We start from the raw sequence: 20,713 nt of genomic DNA on the forward strand, positions 1-20,713 counted from the left end.
TATTTCTTTTTTTACTCCGCAGGCTTTCGTTTTTCCCGAATAAGAAGGGCCACGCTAAGTCTATCTCGTTGGAAGAACCTGGGTTGGGCAATATTTGTGAAGCTCCACAACTTTACTATTGACGCCTGAACGTTTCAAGCTATATTTAAATAGTTAATTTATCTCGGCTAATTACTCAAGCAAAGACGCACAAAAAATGGTACTGTAAGTTTAGATAAACGCTAACAACATCCACGGGATTTATATTCTGAAGAACGCATAGGTGTTTTTTTTTTCTTCAAAATCTTGGTCCATGATAGCTGGGACACCCTGCATATAGCCCAAGAAAAGGTCAGACATTTTCCGTTTGCCTGATTTGATGGTTCCTCACTTCTTTTTCAGCACCGTCACTTGCTGAGGACGTTCAGTCAAGTCTGTTAGATCGCTGTGACATACTTAATAGCGCGAAGAAAACAAACAAACAAAAAAGGTTGGGACAGGAGAGAGCTTTAGCGCACACTCCTGTCCCACCTTTTTTTTTTCGTTTGTCTTTACCGCGCTATCAACTATGTCCCAGCAACTACGTCAACACCAATTAGCCCAACTTTCTGCGTTGATTACTGTTACAACCATGGTTAACGTCCCCCGCGCTCACCCGCACGAGGTCGTCGACGAGCGAGGCGACAAACATGTTGTCCAGGCGGATGTCCTCGTTGTCCAGGAGGTCGCGCAGGCTTCCCCGGCTACAGTAGTCAGTGACGACGCACACGTTGGGAGGCTCCACGCACACGCCCACCAGAGAGCAGAGGTTGTCGTGCCGAAGGTCGCGGAGCTGCTTCGAATAAGGGCACAGCGAGAGACACGGAGGTTTGCAAAGGACGCGAATGCACTTGCGCGACACCCTTCCTACACCCTTGCGCACAGGCCCGGAGAGAGTCACACGTGCACCTTGGCTGCAGCAAAGCCTTTGTTATAAGCGCCAGATCTTCGCAGTTTTGTTCATTTGGAAGTTATTGCAGCGTTGCTTCGTTAAACGTAACCGACAGAATCGACGAAGGCTAATTAAAACACCAAGATCGTAAGTCAAATGTTGAAGTTACCGGACAAGGATGTAAATGAGATGTGCATGTATATGACAGTTTACAGCCATTGGGGTGCATGTAGTACTCGTAAAACTAATGCTGCTGCAGCATAACCTATTTCAGAAACTCCCGCATCCTACATTGAGGGTTCGATTCCAAAAAGATGTGCACGGTTTGGCTTCCAATAACGATACCTCGATTGCGAAATGGAGGGCGCAGTTCTAAATCCTCCACGACGCGATATATCTATCTTTTGTTTATGTTTGAATTTGTTTGAATTTGAACCAGCGTTTGACGGTGTCAGTGTACTCCTTTTGTTGTTCCCTTCGATTTTGCGCTGGCAACCTCACCGTGCTGCAAAAGGATAGACAGTTGGGCGAGTTGGTGCGGTAACATGGTCTTGGCTTGTAGCGCGAAGTGAACACGGACACAGAAAGGAGCAGACAGGACAAGCGCTAACTCTTAGAGTTAGGGAGTTAGTGCTCGTCCTGTCTGCTCCTTTCTGCGTCCGTGTTCACTCAGCGCTACAAGCCAAGACCATGTTCACTGTGCTGGCAACCTGGCAAACACCTCACCACACGGAGGAAGGAAACTTAGGAGAGGCCCTACCCCCTCCGCGCGCTAGGAGAAAAGTGTGGCGGAAATGACGTAGTAGGTTCTCATTTTTTGCTGCTTTTTTATTTGTTTTGCTGTATGGCTACGCCTTTTGGGCCACAATGGCGTCGTTGTTCGGAATTTGAGCGTTCACACGTGTTGCTCTGGTAGGTTTCGTGCCGTGGCAAAGGCGCTGTGTGGGCGGGTTTGTGTTAGTCACCGTGTCTTGTTGCGCTGTGTAACCTGCACCATGCTCTGCCGGATGTTGCGCGAGCGCGCGCGCTCCGCGCGCGAAACCACGCGCAGCGCGGCGTGGTTTCGCGAAAGATGTAAACAAGAGAGGAGGGTGGCACAAAAGGCGGAGCATCGCCATGAGCAACGCAAACTTCCGGCTTCACTTTTGCTTCACAAAGAGTGACGTCAGGGCCTCTCCTTAGTTTCCTTCCTCCGTGCCGCGCTGCAACCTGGCAAACACCTCACCACGTTGAGCTGCCTCTTGAGCGTGCGCGTGAGCAACAGCGACCTCGTGCGGATCCGCTTGACGGCGCACAGGCGGCCCCGGTAGACGCCCACTGGAGCGTAGAGCTGCGAGTAGCGGAACTCGGGCTGTGACGACAGCGACAGCTGCGATGACGTCGGCCCCGGCACGAGGCCGTCGCATCCGCCGCCGCCGCCGTTGTCGGAGAGACCGCTGGCACCGTGGCTCTGAGAGTGACGTGCGAGGCACGTGGGAAACACGTGACACTCTGCATGTGACATCCGGCGAATGCGGGCTTCGGCGCGAGAAGCAGCGCGGTCCCCCGAAGTTTGAGCGAGACAGATGTAGCACTAGGGTGGTTGCAAGCCTGTCCTGGTTACCCTAGATAATTTGCATCACCGCGACACTATGGCGTTGAGCGCCGGAAGTTATCTGCGCGAAAGAAGTCCGGGGGTTCAACGAGTAGAGAGGGGGATAGGAAAGTTATAGAGTGAGAGGACGTTGGGGGAACAGTTCAGATTATTATTAGTAGTAGTAGTATTTATTTTGGCCGAAGAAGTTATGCGAAAATACACAGGCATGAATGCATATGCATATACAGACATACGTACATTATGCATAGTCTGCATTATACATCTGCATATACCTGACGTAGCCTCAGATCCTATCTAATTACAATATTATAGCAAAAAATGTAAGCACAGATTTAGTTTCGTAAGAATGGAGTACAACGCCATCTAACGTACACGTGCGCGTTCATAATCGCGCGCACTTCCTTACAGAAATCGAAGAGCGGAACCGTTCGAGGCCACTCGGGACTCGGACTTTTTCGTGTGATTCAGTTCTTCACGGTGCAGCGGCAGACACGCGGTTTCAGTCTTTGGTCTCAACGGACGCGGTCCATCGTCTCGGCCGCGCACACGCTCTTTATTCGGCGTTTCGATTAACAAACGGCCCCGCACCATCTCGGAGCGTACGTACCGCGCACGATACCGTCTTATGGGCCTGCTGTTGCACCGTGGGACCTCCTCGCATGTGTATCTCGTGGAAGTCCAGCTTCCAGAGCAGCCTGTCCAGCGCCTGCTCGTATGCCCAGTACCTGAAGACAGGCAAATAGAAAGAAAGAAGAGTGACGTAAAAAGAAAGAAGAAGAAAAGGAAGACGGGAGGGAAAAAATAGAAAGACATGACTTTTTGTTTCTTTCTGTTGTGCATGGACGCTATCCTTCCAACTTTGCCCATGGATTGCCTCAGAGGACGCGTGTAAACATTGATAGCCGAAGAGAAACGAGAGATCTGACGGCTTATCTCGCATGCGCTATATAATACGCGCGCACAGACAAACTAAGCCGAGAGGAGGTCGTCGGTAGACAGGTGATATTCTGGAATTCAGTTGATTTTCACACGTTTCAACGTTTCGCAATACATCATTATGCGCACGCACAAGCTGGGTCATAAAGCGACGTGCGGTCCAAGCTTGCAAATTTCATTGGCTGTGCTGCGAATGTGAATCACACGGGTATGTGAGTACTTGCGCAGTCAGCCTTAGAGCTCGCAAGACTTTCTTATCTTTTGGTGGATGCCCCCCATCCCACCAGCCAGAAATCGTTGGTCCAAAAGACAGGTCCGCCACCATGACTACAAGTCACGCTGGCTAACACAACTAGGGGTAGGTTATAAATGCGAGCACACAAGCACCAAAAAGCGTGGACGAAGAGCCAGCCGCCGCCGCCGTACCTCATGTGGCAAGGCACAATTAAGGCGCCTCATGCGGAACTCGCGGGTTCGAATCCCTCTTGTGGCACGTTGCCCATTGCATCTCTCTCTACTTATAATAGGAAGTCTTTATCGTAAATTTAACCCTCACACACAACAAATTTGTGGTTAAAAATTGTTAAAATAGCTGGTGTTTTCCCTGGTTTCATTGTCATCATCACCATCATGAGCCTATACTTATGTCCACTGTAGGACGAAGACATCTCCCAGCGATCTCCAATTATCCCTGTTTTGCGCAAGCTGATCCCAACTTGTGCCTGGGGATTTCATAATTTCATGACCCCACCTAATTTTATGCAGTCCTCGACTACGCTTCCTTCCCCTTGACACCAAATCTGTAACTCTGACGGTCCACCGGTTATCTACCCTACTCGTTACATGGCCTGCCCAGCTCCATTTCGTTCTCTAAATGTGAACTAGCATATCTGCTATCGCCGTTTGCTTTCTGATCCACACCGCTCTCTTTGCATCTTTTAACGTTACGCCTAACTCCATTGCGCTGTAAGTTATAAAACTGGCATCTGGTGATAGCTGCAGCGACTTCAAAGGTTGCCGCCTTTTGATTAGTCGTGCAAGGCCATGACTAGTTAGGTATAATTGGCACGAAGTTCTGACTGCGGGACCGAAACGAGGAACACTCACCTGTACGCTGCGAAGGCGACTATTGTTAGAAGGACAAGCACACCGCAGGAGATGCTGCCCAGAATCTTCCACACTTTCATGTCCACGTGTAAAAAAAAGAGAGAAGGAGGGGCAGATGAAACCGACTTAGGTTACCGTACCCCCCTCCCTCCCCGTAAAAAAAAGAGAAAACAAAAAAACGAAAGAAAAGACCGAAAAACGTGTTTTTTGCTAAACGAAGATTACGAACAACGTAACCATATGTTACAGCGGGCGATAATCCCGTTAACAAGCGCAGTTATACGAAAGTTACCGATAGTTGGTACACTGCTGCCTTTCTGAACGTACAGATACACTTCTCTCCGCTGAAGCCACATGGAGGTTCGTCCCTTGGAGGCGCTCCCTTGATCCATTCAATTGTGTCGAAGAGCTTCAAGACCTTCGACGAAGAAGAAAGTAAGAAATAAAATTAAATACGATTTCGAATAAGACCAAACTGCGAACACACATCGGGGGAAAAGAAGTGCCCAGTCCGTTATTTCAGCTCAAGGAGTGTGGGTTGGAATAAACGTCCATGTTGAAGATAAATGAAATGATGGACGCAGAAAAAGTCGTTGTTCTGGTTTGGTTTCCCTCTGTACTGACGGCGAATACCATTTATAGTAGATTTATCAATAGTCGGATGGAACTGGAACAAGGGAGATCTACTTATGACTAGAAAACAACGGAAATAGTTGAGGACGATTAAAGCAGCGGAAAAATTACGCAATGTACCAAGAACATAGCAAGAAAAACACCTCGAAGAAAAAAAGAAATTTCTCAACAGCCGAGAGAAAAAAAAAATATCACATTTATGTCTGAAAGGCGAAGCTTTGATTGTGCTAACAATTTGCAGTAAACCTTTGATAACTCGAACTATGATATCTCTAAATAACGGTTAAGTCGATTTTTTTTTTTCCAGTCGTGGTTTCACAACCCATGTGTTTTTCACTTCTTGTCTCGAAAAGTTGGCCGCTCTAGGCACATTGCATGTAATCGCAGTCTTCTTTCACGCTCGGAAAAACACTGTTATGTAGCACGTATTGAGAAACAGAAAGCTGTACCAGGAGTTCATGCTGCTGTACAGTTTTCTCATTGACACTTTTAATCTAATTATCATATGTGAGAAGTTAATTATTCGATTAATTAATTAAGACTAACGATCCAATTAGATTAAATGAAAAGTAATAATCTGAGTATTTCCAAGCGACGGCAAACAACATTACTTTGGTTCTGTCCAGTTACGCGGCATTTGCATATTTTTAAACTCTGGCTAAAGTTAGCTGGGACCTTTCTTTAAATCTGTGTTTTTTGATGTCATACATTTTAGCCTTCGTTCAAAATGGGCGCTTATTTAAACACGCAAACAATGAACCAATCAGCGCGATAACATGTTCTTTTTTCTTTCTTCTTGAGCTCCGCGAGCTTCCCTTACCGGCAGGGCCGATCCATTGCCGGAGAGTTCGAAGACTCCCACCGGAAAGAGTCCGAACGCGCCTCCCCCGTGGCCGCCCGATTTCTTGCGCGCAATCAGAGTGTAGTTGCCCTCGGCATCACCGTTGTCGTCCATCCGCACCATGTATCCCATGGCGCCTGTAAGATATCACAGGCAGCCCACAGGGACCGATTATCGATTCTATATGCTGCAGTTCGTTAGGGGAAAAAAAAAGCAACACCTATGAAACCGTGTTAATTTTATTTCATTTCATTGCGCTATTGATCAAATTACAGGTCGCCTGGCGATAGCCTGGGGTGTGTTTCTGGGACAGCTGCATGCGCGCTGAGGATACTGGATAGCTTTAGATTGGGTGCCGCAAGCGGCTTGCGTACGCAAGGACTAGGGGCCACGGTACTGCGCATGAGCAGACCGTGACGTAGTGGTCTGCGCATGCGCAGTACCGTGGCCCCTAGTTCTTGCTTACGCAAGCGGTTTGCGTCCCCTAATCTAAAACTTTATATTAACACTCCCACGGAACTCTTTCTTTTTCTTTTTTTTTTATTGCGATAAAGGCTTGCCCTTAAGGCATAATTCTTGGAGCGCATATGTGTATTATATGTGTGCTGTGAGGCCTGTGTTGTGTATGAATTGAAGCAGTGTTTTGTGGAATCTGTTGTCATGCATCCAGCGGTCATAGCTGGTTGTCACACTGTAGCGGAGGCCGGCTTGCAGTAGGAGTCGCAGACACTGCCGCCCACAGAAGGGCCGCAAATGGATTCCGCGAAAGCGTGTGCCTCACTCACTGTGGTACGATCGCCCCCGCATGTGCTCGAACAGGTGCTTGCCGTTCCGGAAGTCGCCCCCGTGCTCGAGGCAGGCGTTGACGGCCCTCGCGTACACCATGACGGCGTCGTACAGGTAGGCGCCCTCGGACGGAATCTGCGACGCGTCGACATCCGGTCTCTCGTACTGCCGAAGTGTATACAGAGTTAGAGTGTACTAGAATAACAGAGTGCGACACTCTTCTTCCAAGGCTTTTCTACGCGACAACGCAAGATTCCTGGAGAGAAATCGTCACTGCGGTGCTTGCGACCTCCCCGCGGTTTGTCTCGCGTTGTATAGGAGGTCGTCGTAAAGCTACACGGGGAATCGAAGGTGGGGTGTATTCCACGTCCAATCTTCATTCTTATCTACTCGTGGAAGAGCTGAACTGCCCCACCTCGACAACTCTACGTGACACTGCTGCCATCTCCGACTGTCCACACAAAGCACTTTTATATATCTTACCATCTTACCATTATATCTTACAAGCCTGAGACCTATAGGCTGGCTTCGACAGTGACAACTCGACATGAGAGTAATTAGCAAAGGCACTTCTGTCTCAATGAAAAAAAAAGAAATTCTGCCATGTGTACCCTTATGGCGAGAACACGGCTTAACCAAGGGCTGCATTCATCATCTCGCTCTAATAATAGCCTAAAAGTGGATCGAGGTAATGTTTTTAATGTTTAATTAAGGGGAATTTTCCACAAGGACTATGTAGTAAATAAATGAACATCAACGTAATCTGCCGACCTATATATCTGAATGAATTTTTTATTTAAGTTACGCGAGAACAGTACTGGAGACGTTCAGAGTGGGGAAACAAGGCAGTAATTAAAACACTGGCTCAAGAGGGAACAGAACGATACAGCCGTTCTTGCATCCCTATCTAAATTTTTGCGCCGTTTTTCCGCCATTACTGTACATATGACCTCGATCAGCTTTCAGTTTTGTTAGAGACAGATGATGAATGCATACAGCCCTTGGTTAAGCCGTGTTCGCACCATAAAGGTATACATGGCTGAAACGAAAAAAAAAAAAGAAGGAGCCAATGTAGCAAGAAGGGGGAAACAGAGCTTAGTAAATGACAAGGCAAATGCTATGTGGTCTTTTTCTCCTCGCCATTGTCCGCGTTCTTTTTTCCCGCCGAGTTTTCTCAATTCCAGTACCGAATGCGTATAAAATCTCGACCAACTTTCCGAGCTCTTGAAAGATATAACACAACACATCTCGCAGCTCATCGGAAGTTGTGGATTTGGAAGGGCCGACCTTCTTCCTGCCTCCGATGGTGTCGGCGGCGTTGACGATGTTGAACGGCGGCCTCTGCATGTACTCATTGACGGCCACCGAAAACTCCTCGAATCCCGAAGCCGGGGAGCCCACGATGCCCAGGTAGGAGCGGTAGGCGCGCACCACCGAAGGGTCCGGTTCCTCTCGGAATAGACCTACCGCGAAGAAAAAGAACGTCGTCACCTTCACCGTGCCTCCGAGTACCGGGGGCCCACAGAGTTTCTCACTACATTACCTAGAGGGAAATCTGGCGCTGCTGCGCTGTGGTATGCATGGGAATGCCAGTATATTGTGGATTCGGATTGGCATCGTTCTCGTAGAGACAGGACGCCTTGAAGACGCGCTTGGCAAGTACCATTCCGTCTGTCACAATGATTCATTTCCTACTAGAAGAGCACGTGAAAAGCTGTTTTAGCTTTATTATTACGCGAAAACATCTTTTGTTTAACTATGAGAACTTGTTATTGTGTGTACGACTACATGTTACGTAAAAAGTATCAGCGGGCCGCTAAAGTTGGAGGACAGACGACAAGGTTCGCGCTCGCTTTGCAACAGTCGGTCGTCTGTTCTTGCTTTTCTTCCCTTGGTCATGCATCGTGGGTGAGTAAAAATGTAATATGCGTGAATGGAAACATTTTATGAAGATTTTACTTTGAGAACGCGTTATTTGCGTAGCCATATCCAAGTTTTAGACGAAGCCTCTTACAACACCAGCCAACACGAGCCTCGCAGACACGTATATACCGTCATTCCCATGACGGCACGGTGCCCCCTTAAGAAACTCCCATAGACGGTGGCGCCAGATTACCCTCTAGGTGTTATAGTGAGAAACTCTATGCGGGGGCCACTTAAACGCGAGATGGATGGGAAAAAAAGGACACAGCGCAAATACGTATACGACTACGTTTCTCGCCCGTGGTTGTGCACTCAGTGACGAGTACACGCGCTTGAATACTCACCCCAGGACTCACCCGAATCCGCTTCTTTGCTGTCGTCACGTCCTCTGCGGATCACCATGGAGTCGCGTTTACTGTTTACAGAGCTTGCACACTTGCGCATTATTGGTCGCGGCAGCGCAAAGAGAGCGAACGAACGTGTTCAGACTACACTTGCTAGAGAGAACACCGACGAACTTTCCCCCTGTTTTCCTTTGTCGAATGCGTAACCATATCAGTGGCTCGCAGGACAGGCACATGTCTGTTAAGCTCATCTTTATTCTTTTAAGTCATTCTGCTTGGCAGCGCCCCTAAAGCAGTGCCTTTATAGAGTGTGATAAACTGATAAGCCAGTATTGTTAAATATTCTTTTCAGTTTAGGCTCTTTCGCGCCCTTTGTCATTGACTCGATCCGGGTGTTCGTTATTGCCGATATTGGTCATTCGCTGGAAGGGGTGACAAGAAATGAACAGTAACGAAAAAAAAAGGAATCACTACATAATGCGGTTCTGGGCAAATAAAAAAAAACACACACACACATTCGAAGTGCTCCTACGCACGAAAAAAGAAACTGACCAGTAAGGTAACGAGTGGGCCCTTCGACGTCGTACTGCTGGACGTCGACGCCCACGACGAAGTACTCTCCGCCTTGCAGCAGTCCGCGGGCTTCCAGGCTCGCCATGAGGCCGATGTGCTCGAAGTACTGGCCCAGCACGATGAACACTGCGCCGTACCGGCAATTCCACGCGCTGCACAACTAAGGAAAGTTTTTTTTCGTTTTTTTTTTACAAACCGATCGGATGCCGCTCTAGGCAGGTCACCGCTTCGGCAACCTGCCTATACTTTACACGGGCTGTGGTTAAGCGACGTCCACGGAGCCCGAACGTGCCGCGGCTTATAGACAGGTTTCACGTGACGTCACTGACGCGACTCTCACCGTGCTAGTACCCAAACATGGCGGCCACGATGACGTCAGGGCACCGTAGCACCACGAGCGCATTGTTTTGCTTTTTCACGACGACTGTTTTTCCACCGGTTTGTCACTGTTATCGCTTTGTCGTTCGATGCAAGACGCGTCTGTCGTGCTCTCATCCTGTCAAGCTGCTTGCCTACGCCGCCTCTAGACGTGCTAGTACTCATAAATGGCGGCCACGATGACGTCTGTGCAAACTATCCGTGCCATGTCCCAGGGGTTGCCAAACTTCCTGGCCTTGTGGAACCCCATCTGCGCTTTCCCAATGTACCGCGACACCCCCGGCCCACCCCCCCTTCACTTGTTTTTCCAACCGTTGTGCTTACACGGTATCGCGATGATTGTTTACGATGAATGAATTCAACGAGTTAAAAATGATAACAAAAGAAGTGCACGAACAATCGAATCATTTTAGCAGTATAAGCGCTATATAATTTGCCTTGAACACCATGACCACGATGGCGTTTCTTTCGAAGACTTCCGAGGTGAGGATGCGGTGGTTTTAATTGCGAAATTTCAGCTCTAGATTTCAATACCTACCGAAAGGGGGATGGGGTAGGATTCGATCGTTTTTGGCCGCTCGCGGAAGCTTAAGATGTCGTTCGCGGAACCGAGTTTGGGAACACCTGCCACATATGGCAAACGCCGCGCTAAGCTGACAGAAGTCGTAAACCGTATCCGTAACGATGGAGCACTGCACTCTAAGCAAAAGCTTGCACAATTTAGGGTTTTCTTTCGTCTACAGGCGCTAGTCGTCATCTTTTATGTGGGCTTTCTTTTTTCTTTCTTTTTGCATTAGCGCTGCGCACTCGGTACTTTCAGGTCCCAAATGGCATGCGCGTTATCAGCATGACACAGCATTCTCGACAGGAAAGTAGCGAGCGCAAAGTTAAAAAACAAAGCACATGCAAGACGGATGATGGTTATTGTTTGGGGACAAAAGATATGCACTTAAGGGTACAAACTTTTTTTTTTAGAGTGGAACGTTATAGCAAAGTGTCCTAATATCTAAGAGAATCGCGCTGTGAGGCGCATGGACAAGACCTATCCGCGAGAGTAGGTCTTGTTCTCAAATTAGTGACTACAAACTTGATGCGAAGCCTGATTGTGGCTTCATGGATGACATTTGTGAATGTTTATCATCAGAGTGTTGAACTTGCTTTCGCCTTTGCGCATCTCTCTTGCTATGTCATCATCATCCCTCATCACATCTTTATGTCCCCTTTCCCCCTCCCCCTGTGCAGAGTAGCAGGCTAGAGCACCTTAGCTCAGGCCGACCTCTCTGCCTTCTTTCAATTAAATTATCTCTCTTATCTTGTGACTAAATGCAGCGACTAGCACTTGCTACCATAGGCCTCGCGAAACATTGCCTCAAGACCTCTGAGACTATGCTCGGCAGAGTGACCGCTCTATGCCATCCATGCGCGTCATGCATGCCAAGTGAGTATTCACGTGACGTCACGTATGCCATTTTGTAGTTATATTCGCTGCTCGCGATAGGCGGATCAGATCACATAACGCGCACCTTTTCACTGCGCTGGCTGTACAACATTTGCGACCTGGATGACGTCCTGTGCATGACACCTAACTCTTATTTTCACTGTCCAGCTCGCCACCGTCTCACCACGTGATGAGCTAAATAATGCATCACAGTCCGGACGTGCCTATCTTCGATATGTAACTCTCTGTTCGTCGTCCAATACTTTTAGGAGACGCCCATACATCACATTGCACGTTTTGGGATTTTTGGAGGCTGGTGTACTGAAACTAATGCTATAATCTTAGTCCGCGGACATTGTTTCAGCACCCATTAGCTTTATTAGCGTAATTACAGTATGTGTTTTAAAGTAAATAACTATATTAAAGTCGTTTGGTAATTCTTGTTAATTAACAAAGGGAACATTGCTATTTCTGAAGAATTTATACAAGCCTATTCAAACAAATGAACTGCATGCATGCAGGGGAGAAATTGCACTATATATTACAAAGAAGTTAAAAAAAAGACTTGGTGCAACTAAAACGAGAAAAACACCCTGCGCACAATACCGCACAGTTCAGGACGTGTAAGCCGCGCACACAGTGATGGCTGTGGGGCCCACCTCTCGCCTTTGGCGCAGCATCCTTGAGCATCGTCTCGAACGGACTCGGTCCGTAGCCGTAGTGGTAGGTCTCGTTCCACGAGCTCACGTGACGCAGCCGGACGCCGTGGGACGTCAGCGTCGACATGACGCCGTCGGCCACGTGACCCAGCCGCGAGGCGTAGAACAGCGCCACCTGTCGCCAACCGAAGTGGGCAAGCAGCGCGGCCACCGACTTGGAGATGTGCGTCTCGGGTGGACGCGTGCGAGCGAAAGTCGGGAAGCGCTGCTTGTCCGAGGTCTCGCGGCCCAGGCAGAACTGCGATGTACAGTCTTTGTCAAAAGAAACGAAGCCATTTAAAGCATGAGCACTGACGAGCCACGGGGTCCTATCCTCTAACGATCCGTTTAATTTTCCTATTCTTTCGATCCTCATCGCCCCAAGCAAAACTGCGATGTACAGTCTTTGTCAAAAGAAACGAAGCCAATTAAAGCATTAGCACTGACGAGTCCCAGGGTCCTGTATTCTAACGATCCGGTTAATTTCCTATCCTTTCCATCCTCGCGGCCCAGGCAAAACTGCGATGTACAGTCTTTGTCAAAAGAAACGAAGCCAATTAAAGCATGAGCACCGACGAGCCACGGGGTCCTATGCTCTAACGATCCGTTTAATTTTCCTATTCTTTCGATCCTCATCGCCCCAAGCAAAACTGCGATGTACAGTCTTTGTCAAAAGAAACGAAGCCAATTAAAGCATTAGCACTGACGAGTCCCAGGGTCCTGTATTCTAACGATCCGGTTAATTTCCTATCCTTTCCATCCTCGCGGCCCAAGCAAAACTGCTATGTACAGTCTTTGTCAAAAGAAACGAAACCAATTAAAGCATGAGCACTGACGAGTCCCGGGGTCCTTCTAACGATCCGTTTCATTTCTTATTCTATCCATCCTCAAGGCCCAAGCAAAACTGCGGTGTACAGACTTTGTCAAGAGAAACGAAGCCAATTAAATCATGAGCACAAGCCCCGGGGTCATATACTCTAACGATCCGTTTAATTTCCTATCCTTTCCATCACCCGCCGTGGTTGCTCAGTGGCTATGGTGTTGGGCTGCTGAGCACGAGGCCGCGGGATCGAATCCCGGCCACGGCGGCCGCATTTCGATGGGGGCGAAATGCGAAAACACCCGTGTGCTTAGATTTAGGTGCACGTTAAAGAACCCCAGGTGGTCAAAATTTCCGGAGTCCTCCACTACGGCGTGCCTCATAATCAGAAAGTGGTTTTGGCACGTAAAACCCCAAATATTATTATTATCCTTTCCATCCTTGCGGCCCAAGCAAAACTGCTATGTACAGTCTTTGTCAAAAGAAACGAAACCAATTAAAGCATGAGCACTGACGAGTCCCGGGGTCTTTCTAACGATCCGTTTAATTTCCTATTCTATCCATCCTCAAGGCCCAAGCAAAACTGCGGTGTACAGACTTTGTCAAAAGAAACGAAGCCAATTAAAGCATGAACACTGACGAGCCCCGGGGCCCGATACTCTGGCAATCAGTTTAATTTCCTATTCTTTCCATCCTTCGTCGTGGGCTCGGATGTAGCCAGCACACCACCGCGCCATAGTTAACAATGGGACAAGCTAAAGCCCCTCCATCAGCTCAATTCCAGGCGACGGTAGCAGTTTGGAGGGGGCTTTAGGATAGGCCACTCACACTTCCGCATAATCACGAAACAAGAATGGAAAATAAGGTGGAACGTTACAAAGTACTGAGCCCTGGCTTATTTGTGTCGCGCGTCTGAGGAACGCCGTGCTGCTTTGAGAGCGACGAGCTCGCCTCCCTGTCTCCATATTTCGGGTAGCACGGATGCAACGGGAGGCTGGCTCGACGTTCTGTATTGACAAGTTGCGATCATACGCGCAGCGAGGCCTCGTTTAGTTTGGTGAAGGGTGTTCATACTTATAGCCACTGTACTAGGCACGCACAAGTACCGCGTCAATAACCTTCCTTTGAAAGTTGAGCGAAAATCCCTACACTATATAAGAACAAAAGGGACTAGTTGGCAATACATTTCGCAAGTGTTATCTTGTATCCAACTCCTGTTTCGAGAGCTCTCGCAACACGCAACAAGTGGAATATATGTTCATTCTTACTGGGCAAAAGCGAAAGTATTACAGGTTACTGTATGCCACAACACCAGAGGCAGCAGCAGCCACGCTGATGTCGGCCCGTTTTGGGACGCTTTCTTCCAATTCAACGCGTTAGGGAAACCTAACGCGTTGAATTTGAAGAATATCGCAGTTTCGCCAGAAAGGCGAAGTATTGATTGTCGCAGCAAATTATTAGACAGCTATAAGAAGTAAGGATAGTAGTTTTATCGGCCGTACAAAGTTGTAAACATTCGCTTACTAACTCAATTTATAAGCATGATGTCACACGCGCACAGGCAAACGTGAATACATCTCACTCTATGTATATCCACGGACATCCACTTTCAAAACGCTGCCATGAGCAAGATCGGCAGCAGCAGCGAGCGAATCGCCCTTTCTTAATGTCTCTCCCTTCAATACGAACTAAGCGGCGAGAACACAGCGCACGCGAAGCCATCCGCCCTCGGTGCGCCTAGACTCTGTACCCACCGCAGATCGCTTGCAAGATAGGGCCCGCGCGGCCGCGATGTTATCGCACGTGGACTTTACACAGAATATCACGGCGACGCCGACGGCGGAAATGCGCCCAGAGAGCCGATATATTTGTCATCGCAATAAAACAAATCCGATAAACGCTAGTTATTGTAGCAGTCTACGCCTTTGCACCAGCAGATAAATGGAACGCGGTACTTGCAACCTATACTACTAAACACAGCCTCCGATATCAGGCTTAGAGGCTGCTCTCTGTGCTGTTAGTTCACGCCAGCGCCAAAAGAGGGCGTCACCAGCATTGCTGCTCACGTCCGCGTCCCCGATGTCCGTAAACAGCAGAACCGTTCACGAATAGTCAAAGACACTCGAGGAAGGGATCTGCGGTCTGCGCATCTATAAAAGCACGCACGTAGGACACCATGGGCAGGTTGAGGGCGGCGGCCAGGTAGGCCTCGTGGATGCAGGTCTCCTGGGGCCCGATGAAAGCCGAGACGTTCTGGCGCCACAGGCGTGCCGTCTGCAGCACGCTGTGCCGCTCTCGGCCGAAGGTCTCGGCGACGAGCACGCCCAGGCGGAGGCCGCCCGACAGCGGAGCCCGCAGGTTCACCTGCATTTACACCGCGAGTGGCGCTGTAGGCTATATGTCACTCGCATAGCTTTAGCATTGTCAGTATACGCGTATATTATTTACGGAGTACGGAAACATATGGGATGGTGGCAGTGGTTATGATGATGGCGGTGATGATGTGGCTTAACGACAACGTGTTGAGAACGCGTATTTGTTGCATGAGTGTCCTCGCTGAAAAAAAACAAAAAAAAACAAAGAGACTACCTCCATGTTCATCTCCTTGACGTCAAACTCTTCGGCATGTCTATATGGAGGACGGTCCGTGATACTTCAGCTGCGGCTTAGACGGCGCACTCTGGTTCAGTGCTGTTCAGCCACTGTTCACTTCCTGTCAGGTGCGTCTGCTGTAGTGCCGCCCGCATCGCGATAGTGCACAAGTGCATGGGGTTTGTTCCTCATGCTCTCTTACTATGGAGAACTATGAGGATTGCGTAGCATCAGTGGTATGAATTGCGTTCAGAGTGAGTTCTCGATCCCTGCGTATATGGTGTCGTAAATATTAGCGAAAAACGAATATCCTGCTCCATTATGCACTTTATTGAACTGTTCTAACAGCTACGGATGGCGCCAAACGTTATAGGTGTCATCTTAAGGCACACCCTTTTACAAAGATTTTCTGTATACGGAGAGCGAATTGCGAGTGAAATAATAATAATAAATAAACTGGGACCATTTTTCATTAGCCTGCCGTTATCGCTAAGAATATGCCTGACATCGTGATTAACTGGCATTTATTCTTACGGCGAGCAGTTCTAGCGTGAGAATGTTTTTTTTTTTTCTGTTCGTGTATGTGTGTGTGAACATGTCATGAACATCCACGTAGCATTGCCACGCTGTCTACAATAGGAGACGTGACATAGTTCATGCACGCAAGATACATCATGCGACGGAACCAAAACATTACACAAAAGCAAGCAAGGTCGTACTATCGGCGTCAAATGAAAGTTGAACAGCGGAGCGCGTGGCCCAAGCATAAGTGAAGATATAGTGCGCGCCGTCCAGTCATCACCATTGACAGGCGCGCAAATCCGCTTTGGCCGCACTGGTCGATCACCCTCTAGTGAGATAATTTCGCTTCTGTTCTCGTTCTTACATTTGAAAGGGAGAAAGTAAAAATGAAGCTAAAATATTGCAGTTTACGGCGAGTCTTGTCGCACAGATCGCCGAAACCACAAGTGCTGTCGGCGCGAACAACGGCGCGCGTGGTGCAGTTTGCACCGTCATCGCAAGGTAGATTCGCCCGCGCGGTGCGGCGATGACGGTGCAAATTGCACCACGCACGCCGTTGTTCGCGCCGACAGCACTTGTGGTTTCGGCGATCTGTGCGACAAGACTCGCCGTAAACTGCAATATTTTAGCTTCATTTTTACTTTCTCCCTTTCAAATGTAAGAACGAGAACAGAAGCGAAATTATCTCACTAGAGGGGGATCACGCAGTGCGGCCAAATCGGATGTGCGCGCTTGTCAATGGTGATGACTGGACGGCGCGCACTATATCTTCACTTATGCTTGGGCCACGCGCTCCGCTGTTCAACTTTCATTTGACGCTGATAGTACATACGAGCATTACAAGTCAGGCGAATGGACTCAAGAGTGGAACGACGATTTGTTCAATGTCACGTTACCTTGTCGACTGCCAGTGTGAGCGCACCGGAAATAGCCAGTCCTGGACGTCGGTAGCTCCGGTCACCGGGAAGTCGCTGGGATCCCGTCAGGTAGCCAAGGATGAGGGTTTCGTTCGTTCTCGTGTACGCCGATTGCCGAGAGAGAAAGACAAGAAGAACAGCGATAGCTCTCTCGAACATCTTTGGCCGATCACTCAGTTGTGCTCGAACTCGAAAGGACTGACCAGCGCTACAACTTCTCTTTACGTTGCTTCCTCGGTGTATCCTCGATTTAAGTCTACAGGTTTCACGCTGAAAAATAAGCAGTGCTGCTCGCCGAATGCTTCTATAAGAGCTCAACAATAACTGCAGCTTGAAGGTTTTTTTTTTTTCAAGGGGCCGACCGGTCAAGCTTATTGTACGAAGCCACTTCGGCGCTGTTCAACGTTGACGCTCTCGCGTTGGAATGCTGATTTAAAACAAAGGAAAAGAAAAAAAGGCTGCACATATAACTCCAAGTCAGTGTGAATTAGCGGTCGCTCCTATGAATCATGTCCCACGCACTGACTCGGCATCTGCGAGATCGGCACAATTACGATCAGAAGCCGTTTCCCTCAGAGACATCTCAGCATAACGAAAATCGGAAGGTTCCATGCGCTATCTCGGGAAAATTTGGGGAGAAGATAAGCTGAGCTTCAAGGTCTTTTATCAAAAGGCGACAGCACCTCACCAACGTGTAGACGTATAAACGACGCCGTTTGATCGGCCAGAGGTTGAACCTCGGTGCTACATTTGACTGGCACTTCGCACTCGTACGCAGGAACCGCTCTGCTGCACGTGCAGAACTGATGAGAATGCTCAGCCAGTTCGGCAGCGCTCTCCGAACGTGTGAACACTGTATGTGTGTCGCCGCCCACATAAATACTCGCTTCGGAAGCAGCGTGTATGCGGGTGCAGACTCACCTCCAGAGGAACGAGGGTGCGGCCCATTCGGTGTCCCGCAGAGGCGTGAGGTCATTGACTGCAGGGACTCTGACAACGAGAAAGACATGCTGCAAGCGCTTAAAGTGGTACGAAACGACGACGTTAGGGACGTGTTACTGAACTGAGTTTCTGCGAAAAGCGGAACGATCGACTACACTGCGATAAATCGGAAAAACACGCAAGGAACCCGCAACCCGTTTATTATTCGGGGAAGGGGGGGGGAAGGGGGGGGCACTTGATCTGTACGACATCATGCGTATTAAAGGTGAGTTGTTTATCTGCGAAGAATGACTAGACTCAAGTAATAATCGACATCTCGAGCATGTCTCCAGTGTCGAATTGGCCCATATACGAGAAAATACCCGAGCGTAGTTCAGCTTCCTCTCTTACTTCCAGCTGTTCTTACTGTCTGATTCCTTCGATATTGTGGTTAGATTGCACTATAATACGAGGTGGCTGCCTGTGTAGAAGTATACTGGAACTTTCATTTAAAAAAAATTCAATTTTGACCTCTATTTACTAATTTTAATGATATTTCTATTTCTGCGAAATCAATATAAATAGAGATCTCCAAAAATACCCTGCCAAGCTACATTGATTTTGGGCTTCTCTTTAATGAGCCTTAAAACTTCAAAGTGTGATGGGCAGGATGGGGGATTGAGAAAAAAAATTGAGAAAAAAATTGAGACCTCTTCAATTCTAAAGAGAAATATATATTATTTCTCAGCTTGCGACACACACGCCAGCGGGCACGCACGCACGCGCGCACATACAATCGAGGCGACTTTGTACGTGCCTGCGCACTGCATCAGAAGCCTGTAAATCTCACTTCTCCACAACAACAGGCATAATGTGGAGAAGCGCACTTTTCTAAGAGAAGGAGAAAGGAGGAAGATTGTGCCAACTATGGGCGGATGTAGCGTTGCAGATGTATGCCGACAATTTGCTCCACCCGAGCGTCTCGTTTTAGCGTGCGGGAATAAAAGCGCATATGGGCACGCAGTTCATCGCAGCGTACAGTTCACTCCGCATCCAATGGGCAACACCAATCGCATCACGTGATTGCTAAAGTTTAGCATTTCTTGCTAAACTTCGCCGCTCGCCGAGGAGGAGGAGGAGGAAGTAAACTTTATTGCCCTAGAAGAGTAATTCAGCGGTCGGGCCGGATGTCTTCATCTTCTAACGGGGCAGTATTTTGAAAAAAAAAATGCTCTGGAGGTGGCGAAACGCCTCCGTCCTGAATATCCACTGTCCTTGCGGGACGATCAATTCCCTCTGCCGTACAGGTCATTTGCATATGGTGGTCCACTTGTCTACGTTGTGTGAATTAGCTTTGGAGGAACTTTCTTGAACCGAGCGGTTGTTCATGTGCTGTTACCCGTCGCGTTCGCTCAGTGCCTGAGGTCCCGGACTGAGCACGAGGTCGCAGCCTCGATAACCGGCAGTGGCGGCTGCACCCTGCAGGAGGCCTCCACCGCGGCGTTCCTCGTAAGTCGTATTTCACAGTGTAGTTTCCGCACGTTAACCTCCACAATCATTAGAGAGATTTAGGTTAGGGGGACGCAAACTTGGGGGCCCGCTAGAGCTTGCGTCACCCTGATCTAAAACTCTCGATTTTCCCAATTTGTGTGTGCGTGCGCGTGTGCGTGTGTGTGTGTGTGTGTGCGTGCGTGTGTGTGTGTGCGTGTGCGTGTGTGTGTGCGTGCGTGCGTGCGTGCGTGCGTGCATTTCCGCAATGGAAGGTTGCCCCATAGGGGCAGCGGTCGTCTTCCTCTTCTGCACTTTTTCCTTGATGACAGCCCTGATGACTTCTCGCAAGAAACCGGAAGTGGCTTCGTCATGGAACTCTGCAAGCGTCGTAGGCGGGTTTGGAATGAGGCCAGCGAAGATTTCCTCTTTGACACCGCGCATTAGGTGGCGCACCTTCTTTGTTTCAGTCAGAGAAGGGTCCGCACGTCTGAAGAGCCGATTCATGCCTTCTACGTAAGCCGTCACTCGCTCATTCGAGCCATGAATTCTCCATTCTGTTCGCCCTGGCGAAGGCATTGAGGAACTGCCGACGAAATTCTTTCTATGACGTCAATGCCGTCTCTTGGTTCTCAAAGCATGTTTTCGCTCGTGGGTCCAGTCGTTGAGGATGGCAACCCGGTCAAAATGGTCAAGCCAGTCGTCGACGTCCTCTGAAGCAATTCCGTGGAACGTATTCGGCGTCTGGGTGTGATCGACGACCACGTGCGATGCTGCAGTAGTTGCGGGAGGTGGTTTCGCGCACAAACCAGACAAGTTCAAAAGGGCTGGGTCCGGTTTGTGCGCGAAAGTTAACAATGCTGCAAAGAGGCGCCGCGACTGCAATAAAAACACCGAAAAGCGTTTGTTTCGTGCGTGGAAGGAGTTGTGCACCGTATTCCTTTAGACTGTGGGGAGGAATATAATAATAATATTTGGGGTTTTACGTGCCAAAACCACTTTCTGATTATGAGGCACGCCGTAGTGGAGGACTCCGGAAATTTTGACCACCTGGGGTTCTTTAACGTGCACCTAAATCTAAGCACACGGGTGTTTTCGCATTTCGCCCCCATCAAAATGCGGCCGCCGTGGCCGGGATTCGATCCCGTGACCTCGTGCTCAGCAGCCCAACACCATAGCCACTGAGCAACCACGGCGGGTGTGGGAAGGAATTACATTGGTCAGACGGGAAGGTGCCTCAATGATCGCTTACGGGAACATTCGAACAATGTTAATAATTTTGTAAAGAC

At 48.8% G+C, this 20,713-nt stretch overlaps 2 protein-coding genes across 3 annotated transcripts in view; both read right to left on the bottom strand.

Moving 5' to 3' along the window:
* LOC139049081 (guanylate cyclase 32E) overlaps positions 1-9,793 on the bottom strand; it is a 29,793-nt gene extending 20,000 nt beyond the window's left edge. Inside the window, exons 1-9 of one of the 2 annotated variants that reach the window (XM_070524291.1) lie at positions 9,630-9,793; positions 8,098-8,273; positions 6,810-6,945; positions 6,004-6,161; positions 4,878-4,968; positions 4,551-4,623; positions 3,115-3,232; positions 2,136-2,360; positions 635-811 (exon numbers count right to left, since the gene is read on the bottom strand). In XM_070524291.1, coding sequence (XP_070380392.1) covers positions 635-811; positions 2,136-2,360; positions 3,115-3,232; positions 4,551-4,623; positions 4,878-4,968; positions 6,004-6,161; positions 6,810-6,945; positions 8,098-8,273; positions 9,630-9,735 — 1,260 coding nt within the window. In that variant the 5' untranslated portion in view covers positions 9,736-9,793. Of the gene's footprint in view, positions 1-634; positions 815-2,135; positions 2,361-3,114; positions 3,233-4,550; positions 4,624-4,877; positions 4,969-6,003; positions 6,162-6,809; positions 6,946-8,097; positions 8,274-9,629 lie in introns of both variants that reach the window. The other variant, XM_070524290.1, reaches the window with a different exon arrangement.
* A 2,163-nt stretch (positions 9,794-11,956) lies between these two features.
* Positions 11,957-19,931, bottom strand: LOC139049309 (receptor-type guanylate cyclase Gyc76C-like). The gene is made up of 6 exons (XM_070524687.1): positions 19,705-19,931; positions 17,937-18,005; positions 16,995-17,112; positions 15,151-15,348; positions 12,126-12,423; positions 11,957-11,973 (listed from the first exon to the last, which is right to left on the bottom strand). The coding sequence occupies exons 1-6, from the start codon at positions 19,929-19,931 to the stop codon at positions 11,957-11,959; spliced, it is 927 nt and encodes a 308-aa protein (XP_070380788.1).
* Positions 19,932-20,713: the final 782 nt, after the last annotated feature.

Source organism: Dermacentor albipictus, chromosome 8 (assembly GCF_038994185.2).
Source record: "Dermacentor albipictus isolate Rhodes 1998 colony chromosome 8, USDA_Dalb.pri_finalv2, whole genome shotgun sequence".
NCBI lineage: Eukaryota > Metazoa > Arthropoda > Arachnida > Ixodida > Ixodidae > Dermacentor > Dermacentor albipictus.